At 45.9% G+C, this 14309-nt stretch overlaps 1 protein-coding gene across 1 annotated transcript in view; it reads right to left on the minus strand.

Moving 5' to 3' along the window:
• Positions 1–14309, minus strand: part of LOC138359326 (caspase-1-like) — an 87914-nt gene that overhangs the window by 9815 nt on the left and 63790 nt on the right. The window contains exons 5-6 of the mRNA XM_069318464.1: positions 11255–11375; positions 144–322 (exon numbers count right to left, since the gene is read on the minus strand). Of these exons, the coding sequence (XP_069174565.1) occupies positions 144–322; positions 11255–11375 (300 nt within the window). The remainder of the gene's footprint in view (positions 1–143; positions 323–11254; positions 11376–14309) is intronic.

Genomic DNA, 14309 nt, shown 5'->3' on the forward strand with positions numbered 1-14309 from the left:
GTCCAGGACAGTCAGAAAATTTCCCCCACTTACGTGGGACAAATTTATGGTCATTGTGAGTTAATATTAATTATATAAGCATGCTGTTAATTATTTAGGTTAATGTTAAGTATTTAAGCATGCTTTATACATGACAGTCTTACCTGTATGAAGAACAACTTTGGTTTTCCAGCGAGAGATTTACATTGATCGCTTTGAAAGCTCTCAAAAAGATACTCGGCTTTTATGTGGCCATCCCTACACCACAAGATATCTTGTTCCCCGTGTGACATGAACACCACAGCTAGCATATCACAATCTGTGTGATCAGTACCGAAAGCCACTGAAAATAGGAGTGTAAAAATAAATTTCATTAGATCATCAGCATTAAATATTGGAAGTTTAAACTCAGATAATTAAGTTAAAAATAATAAAAATATATATATTATACTTCCGACCTCGTCAAGAGAAACATGTATATCAAGTCCCGTTGAAAGTTAGAGCGTTAAGTCTAACGAATACTAATTTCTGAGCAAACCTCGGTAGTTTGTGTTTAACTCACTGGCAATTCGTAAACATGCTTAACATATCAAGCTCATGGTGGATCTGTTAATCCACAGAGATAGGTACCTCTACAAATCTCCCTGCTCCTTAAGGGGCATACTGAATAGTTAGCCACAAGAGAGCTAATTTTCTGACATAATAGAGTATTGGTTTCTGATGATTTGCGAGTTGGACTATACTGAAAAGTCCCAATTTCAGTAATCACTGGCTTACCTTATCAGCTGTTGTTTGGGCTATTTTTTACCATTTGTTCTCAACTTAAAGCATGTGTTACTCGATCTCTGAATGGGTTTATATATTATAAGCATCTCAAACATGCTTAGGTATCATGCGCATTAAGCGAAGGTTGTTTTCTCATCTTACAGCAAGTGTTTTCTGTTAGTGATGGACTTAGATGCTCCCCACTGTCTCCTTGCCTTTAAACTGTTAATACAGTATAAAGATTTATCTGGTTAAAGTCTCTTGCTTCAGTATCACTATAAATTTTTCTTTTATTCTCCTCAAACAATTGCTTTTATCATCTCAAATTTTATTCTTTCATTTCTTACATCTTTTAAAATCATCTATTTTTAGATCACCTATTCAAAATCTATTTAAAATCACCATCATCTATTAACACACTGTCCAATGCTCAAAGAGTGGCAAAAAATACAACAAATTGATTCCCAGTTGGCCTCTTCATTTACCTGATAAAAGCCTTTGATACTGTAAACCATAACTACATCTTACTTAAACTGCATCAATGGTATGATGCAAACTGAATATGAATATAAACTGAGTATGGTATCTGAAGCCTTGCTCTGAACTATATTCGTTCCTCCCCCACTCTACCAATGACAGCAGGAGTGCCGCAGGGCAGCATCCTAGGACCTCTCCTATTTCTTATGTACATCAATAATTTGCCAAATGTTTCTAACATTCTTAAACCTATACTATTTGCTGACGATACTACCTTCAATTTTTCTGACCCCAACCCCCAGACACTAAATAATATTGTAAATAATGAATTAAAAAAGTCCACTCATGGTTGGCAATCAACAAACTTGCATAACATAGAAAAGACCAAATATATTTTATTTTGTAATAATTCCATCATTCCATCCAGTAATTCCATCTATCATCATACTATCATGCAAGAGGAGCCACACATTTATGGATCATCCAATAAAATTAGCAGACTTCTAGATGTTACTACTGCTCGGCTTAGACTCGGTTACAAGTATCTCTGGGAATTTTCATTATCTGCCGATGCAGACCTGACCAAATGTAAGCTGTGTCAACAAAATTATTCGCACACCCTCCGTCACTATGTGACGGAGTGCGAAAAGATACGTGAATTTAGAGACAATTCTATAACCAATGTTCCAACGATGTGTCAATATTTCATTCAAAATGATCTGCTACCAGAAATTTTAGCCAAATATCCCCAGTTTGCTAACCGTAGGTAGTAACTAAGTGATTGTAACCTATCCACCGCTGCCCACTGGATGGGGGGGGGGGGCAGTGTTCAGGACAAACATATCAATTGCGACACTAGCTTTCCACATATGTCAGTTGCTTAATTTAGAAACTGTACTTGTGGTCGATCTCGATCCCATTGTTGATGTGACGACTTATATTGAATTTTATAACTAGCTCATCAAGATTGTAACTAAATGAATTGTGGGGTTCAGTCCCTGAGCCCATTATGTGCCTCTGTAACCCTTTCCACTACCGCCCACAAGATGGGTATGGGGTGCATAATCAATGAACTAAACTAAACTTCGTAATAAATCTTCAAATCAAATTTAACATCAGATAGAGAATGTTAACACCAGCAATAAAATCGAGGGAAAGTTCCTTGGCCTATAAATACACAAGAGACTGAACTTCAGCACCTACATACAACACATATCCAAAAAAGTCTCAGAAAAAATTGGTATTGTCACGTGGGGGTGGGCGGTCCGGGGCTCTGCTAACACTCGGTTGCTAGGGGCTCAAAGGCCCAAATACTCAGCCCCTCCGACTCCCTGGATTCACCGGAGTCTCCTTGGTCACACAAGAGAGGACCAACAATGCCCACCTCCGCAGGTCTTTGCTTCCACCACAAAGGGGTGCCACTGATTCACCCTGGAAGCCCTTCAGTCAAACACGGGGAAACTGCTGTTAACAGTTCCGGCCTAGACCCGTGGGGGAGTGAAGGAAGACTCAGGCTTACCTATAACCATAACCTCCCTGAGTCTTGCCTGCCAGACAAAAAAAGGTTGCAGGAACTCCTTTCCCGCCTGTCTTCTCTATCTTCCTCTTAGCAAGGTCGCCAGCTGGGTTATTATATCTGCACCCCAGCAATGCAGTTCAGTGGGTGTATTATATATTGTTTGTAGCCAGAAATGTATGCTCATAGAGAAATATCATAAATGGAGGCACACTCAAACACAGTAATAAAATGTGTGGATTTACTGATGCAAATTACATGAACACACACACACAATCGCAAGTAATACATGAATATGGAATATGGATGATGAATCTGGAGATCGTCAGCCTCTTCTTCCACGACCTCCAACTCTCCTTCAACTGGGCAGGAAGACAGGAGTCTCACACTCTCACAGGAGGGCCTCTTCACCACGTCGGCACCTCTACTTCACTGTCCTGCCATCCATACACACTGTCCTCTCTGACAGTCCTGGACACAAGCTACTTTGCAGCCTACTCTACTATTAAAGTAATAAAGTCTTGCTGCCACATACACAAGTAAATATTGTGGCCTAACTAGCCTACTCATACAAGGGGTAATGGGAGGGAAAAATGATCTACCTTACACTCCTGGCTCACGACGCCTGTCCCTCGATGGTGTGAGATTTCCACGCTTCCTTGGGTCGATCCTCGACGATCCAGGACGTTCCACAGGTCCTCAGGTGTCGTGAAGCCTTCGCGTCGTCGCCGTTCCAATCCCTGAGATTCAGCTGCCCCAATCCTGGTTCATCGATGGGCGCTGAGCTAATCACTATTTTTCCCCACACTGGCCTCTCCCACAGGGCGTTGCTCCTTGTCCTAGGCACGGTGTCGTCCTTCCAAGATTCTCAGTGGATGTGACCCCAGTCACAGCTAGGCCTGCCTGCCCACCCTTCAGACCTCAACGTCCAGCCAGCGGCGCCGCCCAGCGTCGTCGCCGACTATTTTCCAAGTTTGGCACTTCTCTGCTCACTGAACTTGGTTCCTCTTTGGCTTCCCAGAAGCGCAGGGCCTCCAATAACTGTGATGGGCTGCGAAGGCCAGCTCAATCCACTGAACAAGGCTTGCAGAGCCTCCAATCCTTGAGAGCAGACCGAGGCGCGTCCTGTCGCTTCCACGGTCAGTACAACTCTGACGTTGGCGCCGCCCGGGGCACTCGGTGACGTCATGGCGGGCCCTGATTTGTCGCCCGCGACCTACGTCGGCCAATCCGCGATCGGCTTGTCTCCCTTCCAAAAGGTCATATCTGCCGTAGGGGATACTGTTTCATTTTATAACAGGGCGCCAATTTTCCTTTATTTACAACTTATAATATAACCTCCTTCCATTAAATGGCAGCCGGTCTGGTCGCCACATATATCATTAGACTCCCTGAACCTCAGAGAATCAGTAGGGAGAGCTGATATGACTCTTTAAGCCGGCAAACGAAAGAAATAGGAGAGGGCACCGTAACATACCCCTCCCCTTAAAATAAGAGTCATATCGGAAGAGCAGCACTCAAGAGGGCAACCTATACTCTTGCTCCCTCCGTTCCTGAAGTGTCACTCCTCCAGTTGGTGACGTGGCTCATACCACTTTGCCAGTCACTTGCCTCATTGTATCTCCACCTCGCATAGTACCGGGTGTGATGGGTGTTCCCTGAACATCTACAAGAAATCCCCTCTCCGTGGCTACGAGTGTACTCCCACGGCTCGTTACCACTGTAAGATTCAGTGCATGCGGCGCCTCCACCGCGTCGTGCACTCCGAGATAGTCTTGCATTTCCACTGCGTCCTACAGGTACTCCATGTTTCATCTCATGATCTCCTCTTCGCCAATCTTCTCTCTTCTCGATTCCTCTTCTCCCGTAGGTGCGTTGTCTCCTCACAGTGGCACTTGTAACCTGTACTCCATCCAGCAGCTTCCTCTCTTCCACACTAGGCTTTTGCGATGGCCCAATGCCCCTCTGGTTAGGCTGGCACTTACCCTGGGTGTACCTATTCCCTGCTTTCTTCGTATTGCCTTTCCTATACCACTCGCTCCTTCGTTCCCGACGAACATCTTCACTCCTCCATGAGATTCTCTTCCCTGCAGACGTCTTCTTCGGTTCGTGGTTGGGCTCATCCACCTCCCTGTGGCTCACCTCACCACGGTGGTTCATCTTGCACCTACCACTATTCATCTGGCCGGCATAGGGTGCACTGCGTCGTGGTTCCTCCACTCTGCCCCTCACTGCCGTTCGCTCATCCACTGAGCTTACTTTATTCACGTTTCTGTATGGAGGGAGTGCGGTCTGCAGCCTCCTCACCGCCCCAGGCGTTTGTACAGCTGCTCCTCGCCACTCCTCCACACGCATCATCAGGCTTAGTCGGAGGTCCCCGTCGGGGTTTTCCACAACCTCCGACGACCTCTCTGCACTCTCGCCCTCGTTGTCGTCGTCTCTGGCGACGTTTTCCCTGGCGAAGTCGGCTTCCTCACCACCATCTGGAACGACCGATACCTCACCTGGCAGGGTTGTACCGCTGCTTGCAACATAGGCACTCCTGGCCCAATCGGGTTGTATCCTGCCTCCTCCGAGGTCATTACCCAGCACCATCTGCACATGCTCTAGGGGTAACTTAGGGGCTACAGCTACTATAGCTTTCTCGACTCCGCAGTCGGCAATCAGCTGTACTTCGTGAAGTGGCAACCTGTATTCCTCCCCCACACTGCGTATCCTCACCACTCCCACAGGTGAATCATTAAATTCCTTGGGGAGAATACTCCTGGTCACCATACTTATGTCAGCACCCGTATCTCGAAGCACGGCAACCTCCACTGGGTCTGACTTTCCAAACTTCACGTTGGCCCCGAAAACGAAGGGATGTTCACCCAACTTCATTTCCCAACCATTCACATTGGGTCCACTATGATATGGGGTGTGAACAAACACTCTCTCCTCTTCCAACATTAATCCTACATTCCTTTGGTGCTCCTCACACTCGCGGGCATAATGTCCTCTCACGCCACAGTTGTAGCATCGGCTGCCTCCCCTGGGCGGCCACTCGCTAGTCACTCTGGCGGTACCACTTGCAGACGTTCCCTGGGTCCTCCTTGGACTCCCTGTCGTCGTATCCGGGACTGCAGCACTTGCTCCCGAGTTAGGTCCACTGCTCACCGCTTGGGGCTTCCTCCCCGCGTCTCTTGAGCTCTTGAACCACGTTACTTCATCGGGCACACTACTCTTGGGAGAGTCCCCACCCGTCCTCGCTCCTCCTGAACTCCTAAGGTTCCCTCCCGACCTGGGGTAAGGCGAGTGTCTGGGCGGCCCCTCCCTCCTGATATGTAGTGCCTCCTCCAGCATGTCGGCTCGATCCGCTGCAGCCTTCAGGTCCTTAATACCTGCTTCTCTCACCCTTACTCGCAACTCAGGATGGAGCACAGACATGAACTTCTCCATCACTATCAGTCGTTTAACATCATCCACCGACTCCGCTTCCTCCGCCTTCAACCATCGTAGGAATTTCCGTTCCATATCCCTGGCGGTCTCGGCGTAAGTCTTTCCCGACGCTCTTGTACACTCTCTGAACCGCTTCCGGTACATCTCCGGAGTCAGCCGGAATGAATGGAGAACCGCATTCTTAATCGCGTCATAACTAGTGCACTCCTCTAGGTCCAGCATGTTATAGGCTTCCCGGGCCTCACCAGTCAACCTGCCCTGGACCAGAGCAGCCCAATCATCTTCCGGCCACTCCTTCAGAGTTGCTATCCGTTCAAAGTGTTCGAAGAACGCCTCAGCTTCTTGTGGTTCGAACGTAGGTAAGTCACGTTCCCTTACCTTGAGGTCATCCCGCCGTGCAGGTAGTGAGGGCAGACCACGTTCAACGCGACGCAATTCGACTTCTTTCTTTGCCCTTATCTCCTCCAGTCGCAGTTGTCTCTCTCCTTCTTCCTCGCTGCAGCCGAGCTTCTCGCTCCTCTCGCTGCAGCTCAGCCGCACGTTCCTCTCGCTGCAGCTCAGCCGCACGTTCCTCTCGCTGCAGCTCAGCCGCGCGTTCCTCTTGCTGCAGCTCAGCCGCACGTTCCTCTCGCTGCATTTGCGCTTCTCTCTCCTCTCGTCGCAGCTGGGCTTCCAGTTGCATCTTCATTATTTCCAGTTGCAGGCTCCTCTTACTACAGCTGGACCTTCCACTGCTCCCATGTTCACTGTGAATTCTCTCCACACTGGGAGGCGCTTGGGGAGGCCCTAGTCGGGACGGTTCACCTTGCGACGGCTCTCCTCGGGACGGCTCCTCTTGAGATGGCTCCTCTCCCGTCGCTTCCTCTCGAGCTGTGAGCTGTGCCATGATCTCTATCCTTCGCTCCGCTACCTTAGTCGTCCTCAACCTGATCCCAAAGTGGTTTGCCACTTGTTGGAGCTGGGCCTTGGTACACTCTTCCAAAATTCTCTCGTCCCTTGTGTCAATAAATTTCTTTACTTTGTCTTCCTCCATCTCTATATCATTGAGCATACACGACAGCACAGACAAGTTAGTAGGCACTAATTTCACCGTTTCAGTCCCTTAGCCGGTTGAGTAACAGTACTACTGAATTCACTGGCCACACTGTATTAGTACCCTGGCAACACTTGTCTTGAAATTTGGGCCACACTGTAGCTTGACCCGCGCTTCCTGGCGAGGTTCCCAGTTCCTGGCTACTGGGGTTCGAATCCTGGTAAGGTCGCCAGTTCTCTTGTCACGTGGGGGTGGGCGGTCCGGGGCTCTGCTAACACTCGGTTGCTAGGGGCTCAAAGGCCCAAATACTCAGCCCCTCCGACTCCCTGGATTCACCGGAGTCTCCTTGGTCACACAAGAGAGGACCAACAATGCCCACCTCCGCAGGTCTTTGCTTCCACCACAAAGGGGTGCCACTGATTCACCCTGGAAGCCCTTCAGTCAAACACGGGGAAACTGCTGTTAACAGTTCCGGCCTAGACCCGTGGGGGAGTGAAGGAAGACTCAGGCTTACCTATAACCATAACCTCCCTGAGTCTTGCCTGCCAGACAAAAAAAGGTTGCAGGAACTCCTTTCCCGCCTGTCTTCTCTATCTTCCTCTTAGCAAGGTCGCCAGCTGGGTTATTATATCTGCACCCCAGCAATGCAGTTCAGTGGGTGTATTATATATTGTTTGTAGCCAGAAATGTATGCTCATAGAGAAATATCATAAATGGAGGCACACTCAAACACAGTAATAAAATGTGTGGATTTACTGATGCAAATTACATGAACACACACACACAATCGCAAGTAATACATGAATATGGAATATGGATGATGAATCTGGAGATCGTCAGCCTCTTCTTCCACGACCTCCAACTCTCCTTCAACTGGGCAGGAAGACAGGAGTCTCACACTCTCACAGGAGGGCCTCTTCACCACGTCGGCACCTCTACTTCACTGTCCTGCCATCCATACACACTGTCCTCTCTGACAGTCCTGGACACAAGCTGCTTTGCAGCCTACTCTACTATTAAAGTAATAAAGTCTTGCTGCCACATACACAAGTAAATATTGTGGCCTAACTAGCCTACTCATACAAGGGGTAATGGGAGGGAAAAATGATCTACCTTACACTCCTGGCTCACGACGCCTGTCCCTCGATGGTGTGAGATTTCCACGCTTCCTTGGGTCGATCCTCGACGATCCAGGACGTTCCACAGGTCCTCAGGTGTCGTGAAGCCTTCGCGTCGTCGCCGTTCCAATCCCTGAGATTCAGCTGCCCCAATCCTGGTTCATCGATGGGCGCTGAGCTAATCACTATTTTTCCCCACACTGGCCTCTCCCACAGGGCGTTGCTCCTTGTCCTAGGCACGGTGTCGTCCTTCCAAGATTCTCAGTGGATGTGACCCCAGTCACAGCTAGGCCTGCCTGCCCACCCTTCAGACCTCAACGTCCAGCCAGCGGCGCCGCCCAGCGTCGTCGCCGACTATTTTCCAAGTTTGGCACTTCTCTGCTCACTGAACTTGGTTCCTCTTTGGCTTCCCAGAAGCGCAGGGCCTCCAATAACTGTGATGGGCTGCGAAGGCCAGCTCAATCCACTGAACAAGGCTTGCAGAGCCTCCAATCCTTGAGAGCAGACCGAGGCGCGTCCTGTCGCTTCCACGGTCAGTACAACTCTGACGTTGGCGCCGCCCGGGGCACTCGGTGACGTCATGGCGGGCCCTGATTTGTCGCCCGCGACCTACGTCGGCCAATCCGCGATCGGCTTGTCTCCCTTCCAAAAGGTCATATCTGCCGTAGGGGATACTGTTTCATTTTATAACAGGGCGCCAATTTTCCTTTATTTACAACTTATAATATAACCTCCTTCCATTAAATGGCAGCCGGTCTGGTCGCCACATATATCATTAGACTCCCTGAACCTCAGAGAATCAGTAGGGAGAGCTGATATGACTCTTTAAGCCGGCAAACGAAAGAAATAGGAGAGGGCACCGTAACAGTATATTCTCTAAAATCAGAAATTATATTCCAAACTCTGCTCTCCTCTTACTATACCTCGCGCTAATCTATCCTATCTAACATATGGTATCTGTGTATGGAGTTCCACCATTGTAAACTACCTCAAGCCCATCATCACTCAGCAAAAATCTGCTATCAGAACTCTAGCAAACTCTGTACCACACTATAAATAAATATATCCTTGATGTCCCCAGAGTCAAACTAATACTGTGCAAACTCTCCATGCCAATAATAGGACCCAGTGTATGGAACTCCCTGCCTAATGAATTAAAAACATGTCTATGCCTTATTTAAAAGTAAATTGAAAAGTATCTAATTTCATCCTCATAGTTTCCTACTTTGTGCTTCAAACTTAAACTGTAACTTGTATTATCAACTTCCACAATGTTAGTATACAAGACATATCATCACTAGTGTAATCACCTTTGTTAATTTATATATTATTTATATGTTGATATACATTTTGCTACAATGTACCTTTTCATCTTACTTGATATGTTAGATTAAGGACCATAGATTCGAATCCTCCTCATGGCTCCTACTGATATTCGACTCTGTCATATCTCACATAACGCTAACATGAGACAAACTTCCAGATATTCCACTGGCAGTTTTTCTATTATATACACACTTAAGCATTATCAATTTAGTTATTTCTAACCTTTCATCATTTACATGATACCAAGTGTACCTTATGGAGTACAGTCTATCTTTATGCTTACAATATTTACAGTGTTAGTAATATTTTGTTTTACTGTATATATCTGTGTACTTAATATCGTATCAACAGTAATATTAAAGGTGAACCTTAGAAAATTTTAATCAGTAGAGAAGAAACTCAAAGTAGGTGGAGGTAATATTTACAGTTCTGTACTTTGAAAGTATCATAGGTCACACTGAGAAAAGTATCATAGGTCACACTGAGAAAAGTATCATAGGTCACACTGGGAAAAGTTTCATAGGTCACACTGTGAAAAGTATCATAGGTCACACTGGGAAAAGTATCATAGGTCACACTGAAAAGTATCATAGGTCACACTGGGAAAAGTATCATAGGTCACACTGGGAAAAGTTTCATAGGTCACACTGGGAAAAGTATTATAGGTCAAACTGAGAAAAGCATCATAGGTCACACAGAGAAAAGAAGGGCAAATGAGAATGTGATATTGTTTTGGTGGTGGGCTCCTACAAAGAGTACAGGAAAGAATACCAGAGGATATACCAATGGGAGAGAAATGCTCCTCCTTAGAAAAATGGAAAAGATACAGGTATTGATGGGGTACTGCATCAATACAGTATTTCTATGGGCAACATAGAGCATTTCCCATGCTCTATGTTGCCCATAGAGCATGGGAAATTTTAAAGCATAAATGTTAACACCTAATATATCTTTAATCACATTTTAAGTGATTTTTGTATAAGGAAGCAACATTACAAGAAAGAAACAGGTGAAGCAGTGTATTTTTCTTGTTTTTAAAAATATTCCCTCTCACAAATGCTTCCTGAAGGCATCTCTGGTTGCAATATGTCCCTCACTCGCTGGGTTTGTTCCATATAGCTCGCTGCATTGAGGTTGCGCTCTACATGTATTTTTAGCACTAAACAAATTTATGATGGAAACTGTATTCAACTAACTGAGGCACGGAAGATAATAATAAGATGGACAGACATGGCAAGTGTGAATGAGATAGAAGGGGAAAGTGAGAGTCCCTACTCTCCGCATACAAGATTCCTATGTTCCTGATTCCTATATGCGGAATCAGTTTGTTAATGAGGGAGTAAATGTTAAACAACATTTAGAGGACAAAGCACACTGCATAAACCACAATAACCTAGAGGGGTTCAACTGCATTAAAATACAAAACACGATCGAGGTCATGGTGGCGATGTTATCAATATTTATGTAATTACTGTACTGTAAATAAATCTATGGAATCCAATATGTTAAGATGATAAAAATAAATATGTTAAGATGATTTGGAGCTAAAAAGCTTATGTAATAAAGGTCTAACGAACATTATATATAGTAAAAGATACTTACAGTCCTGAATTTCAGCTTTGACCCGGGCGACGGTCAAGTTATTATGGACCGTCACTTTAAACCCTAAATTTTCAAACAACGTCTGAGCTTGGTCACGGTCGTGATCATTCCCATGACGCTCCTGTTGAATGATTGTAGTTATATAACTGTTAATATTCAAATTAAGCAATGAACTTTAATTAGTAAAGAAAGTTTGCACATACAAACATAAACAATAAATATATATGCAATATATGACATCATAATGTCCTAGTAGTAGTAGGCATCCGTCAATCCCGTGGGGTTATGGAGTTGTGCCCTGGGTGTCTAGTTGTTGTAGTGTAGTTAGATGTAGCGCCTGCTGTGACTGTGAAGGCCAACCCGAGAATGACAGTCTCGACTGCAGCGAGCGCAGATAAACGCCGTTGCGGGTGCGTCTGACAGTGGTCGAGACCTCCTCTGAAATCTATTATCCTTCGCTGTTATCCTCCTCTGAAATCTATTATCCTCTTCAGTTCATCCTCGAATTGCTGGAGTTCCTTCTGCACTTTTCATCTCCAGGCAGATCTGTCCGCAGCTGCTGCATCACAAGTGTTGATATCGATGTTCATCTGCTTGAGGTCGCGTTTGCAGGCATCTTTGAAACGCAGCTGAGGTCTTCCGGTGGGTCTCCTTCCTGATGCCAGTTCTCCATACAAGAGGTCCTTCAGTATGCGGCCATCGACCATGCGTGTGACATGTCCCAGCCATCGCATGCGTCTCTGTTTCAGGAGAGTGAACATTGAAGGGACTCCTGTTCTCTCGAGTACTTGTTGGTGACGTGGTCTTTCCACGTGACGTCAAGGATGCGTCTCAGGTTCCGCATGTGAAAGGTATTGAGAAGTCTCTCCTGGCGAGAGCGCAGGGTCTAGGATTCCGAGCCGTAGAGAAGTGTACTCACCACACATGCCATGTAGACTTGTGCCTTGGTGTGCACTGTCAGTTTGGCATTTTCCCAAACGCTCTTTGTGAGCCTGGCTCACATAATGTCCACATAATGTCCACAACATACTATAATTGCTGATATACATGAATATACAACATAGATGATATACAACATAGCTGATAATGTCCACAACACACTATAATTATAAACATCAATAAATAAGGTATCAGAACAATGCCGGTAGCACACTAAGATTAACATTAATATAACTGGGACGCGTGTAACGTTTGGCTCCGTCTACACATTCCTCGTCACTTCACACAATCACATGTACTTACGAAGTTGCGCTGGCAGAAGTTGAACTTCGGCTCTCTGGTCCCGCCTCTGAACTGTCAATCAACTGGTGAACAGCTTCCAGAGCCTATCTTCCTCTATCATATCTACATTTGAAACTGTTTATTTTGTTACACCGAGCAACATGTGGTGTTGCCACAGCCGAAGGGCAAGTTCGCCCTTACTTACTTACCAGAGCTTAGTCATCTCTCGTATCAGGAACGGTTGAGGGTCACTGGGCTAACAACACTACAGACCAGGCATTACACACAGAAATCACAATAGCGTGATGCATCAAATCCACAAGGGCCGTGACGAGGATTCGAACCTGCGTCCGAGAGCATCCCAGACACTATCTTAATCAACTGAGCTACAACATGGTCAAAAGAGTTGAAACCGAAATTCTATTGAACTTACTGGACCCTGCAGCCTCTCCGAGACACAAACCAGGGCTTTACACAACTCCTCCCCATGCACTCGAGCTATGTCAATAGGCCATTCTCCCTCTTCGCCCTTTTTTCATTACACACACACAAAAGTCACAATAGTGTGATGCATCAAAGTAGGAGTTGTGTAAAACCCTGGTTTGTGTCTCAGAGAGGCTGCAAGATCCAGTAAGTTCAGTAGAACTTCGGTTTCAACTCTTTTGACCATGTCGTAGCTCAGTTGATTAAGGCAGCATCTGGGATGCTCTCCTTACCTACCTTGAAGTTACCTTGATGTGCTTCCGGGGCTTAGCGTCCCCGCGGCCCGGTCGTCGACCATGTAACACGGGTTGGGGTTCTCTCTCTACTTATCTACCTTCTACTCCCTCTACCCGTATTCTTACTTTTCATTCTCTACCAAGGGACTCCAAAACGTTTACCAAAGCCAACTCCACGCCACGTGGTCCTAAGACGATTGACCGACTTAGGATTCTACACCCAGTATGACGTGACCTAGGCTTTGAGCAAAACCCTAGAGTCGCCTCTACGCTGCCACCACCAGACCAGCAACACAGAGCAATGATCGAGGTCTGGATCGATCACGCTAATTAATCAACCTTGGGGCTTGATCCCCACTCGATGACCGTGGAAACTTAAGAGTGTGAAATTAATTACACGGGAATGATTCGATGTTAGAATCGATGTTAGAATCGGCGCCCAATCCAACTCTACCTCGTGTGGACCACGTGACCAGGACAAGTTTACACATAAAACACATGGAAATAATAAAATGCAAAATATTAACAAATTTAATTTATTAAAAGAAAAACTAAAACAAAATCTAAATATGTTCACTCCCTGTCACTTTAACACTCCCTACTTGACCTGAATGGCAATGAAGACTATTCTATAAATAACCATAGCAACTATACCTCTATGTTTTACCAGCTAAAGATGTTGGGCTGGTCTTGGGGAGAGGTAAGATGTTTGACCTCTCCCAGCTGCTCTGCAGATCACACTGATTGTCCTCGTCTGGCCTAGCCCAGGCTAGAACATTGTATCCTTCCGCCTAGTCAAAGTTCTACCCAGTTACTAGCAAGGTTTAAGTTATAACAATTAACCTCTGTTTGTACTGAATTGATCCAGACTGGTTGAATTATTTTACTGAAATTAAATTACACAAACATCTAACGGCAGAGCTGTTCCCGATCCCCCAAAAATGGTTAATTGAACTTTGAGAAATAGTAGACATGTCAACCCCTGATGACCTATGACCGCCGGTCACTCCGCCTTACAAGTTAGATCTGATTCGTGACGTCACTGATGGTGACTTAAACTCAATAATTAGAATACTCTTGATATTGTACCCAGTACTATTATACAATACAATTTT

This window comes from Procambarus clarkii, chromosome 90, assembly GCF_040958095.1.
Source record: "Procambarus clarkii isolate CNS0578487 chromosome 90, FALCON_Pclarkii_2.0, whole genome shotgun sequence".
NCBI lineage: Eukaryota > Metazoa > Arthropoda > Malacostraca > Decapoda > Cambaridae > Procambarus > Procambarus clarkii.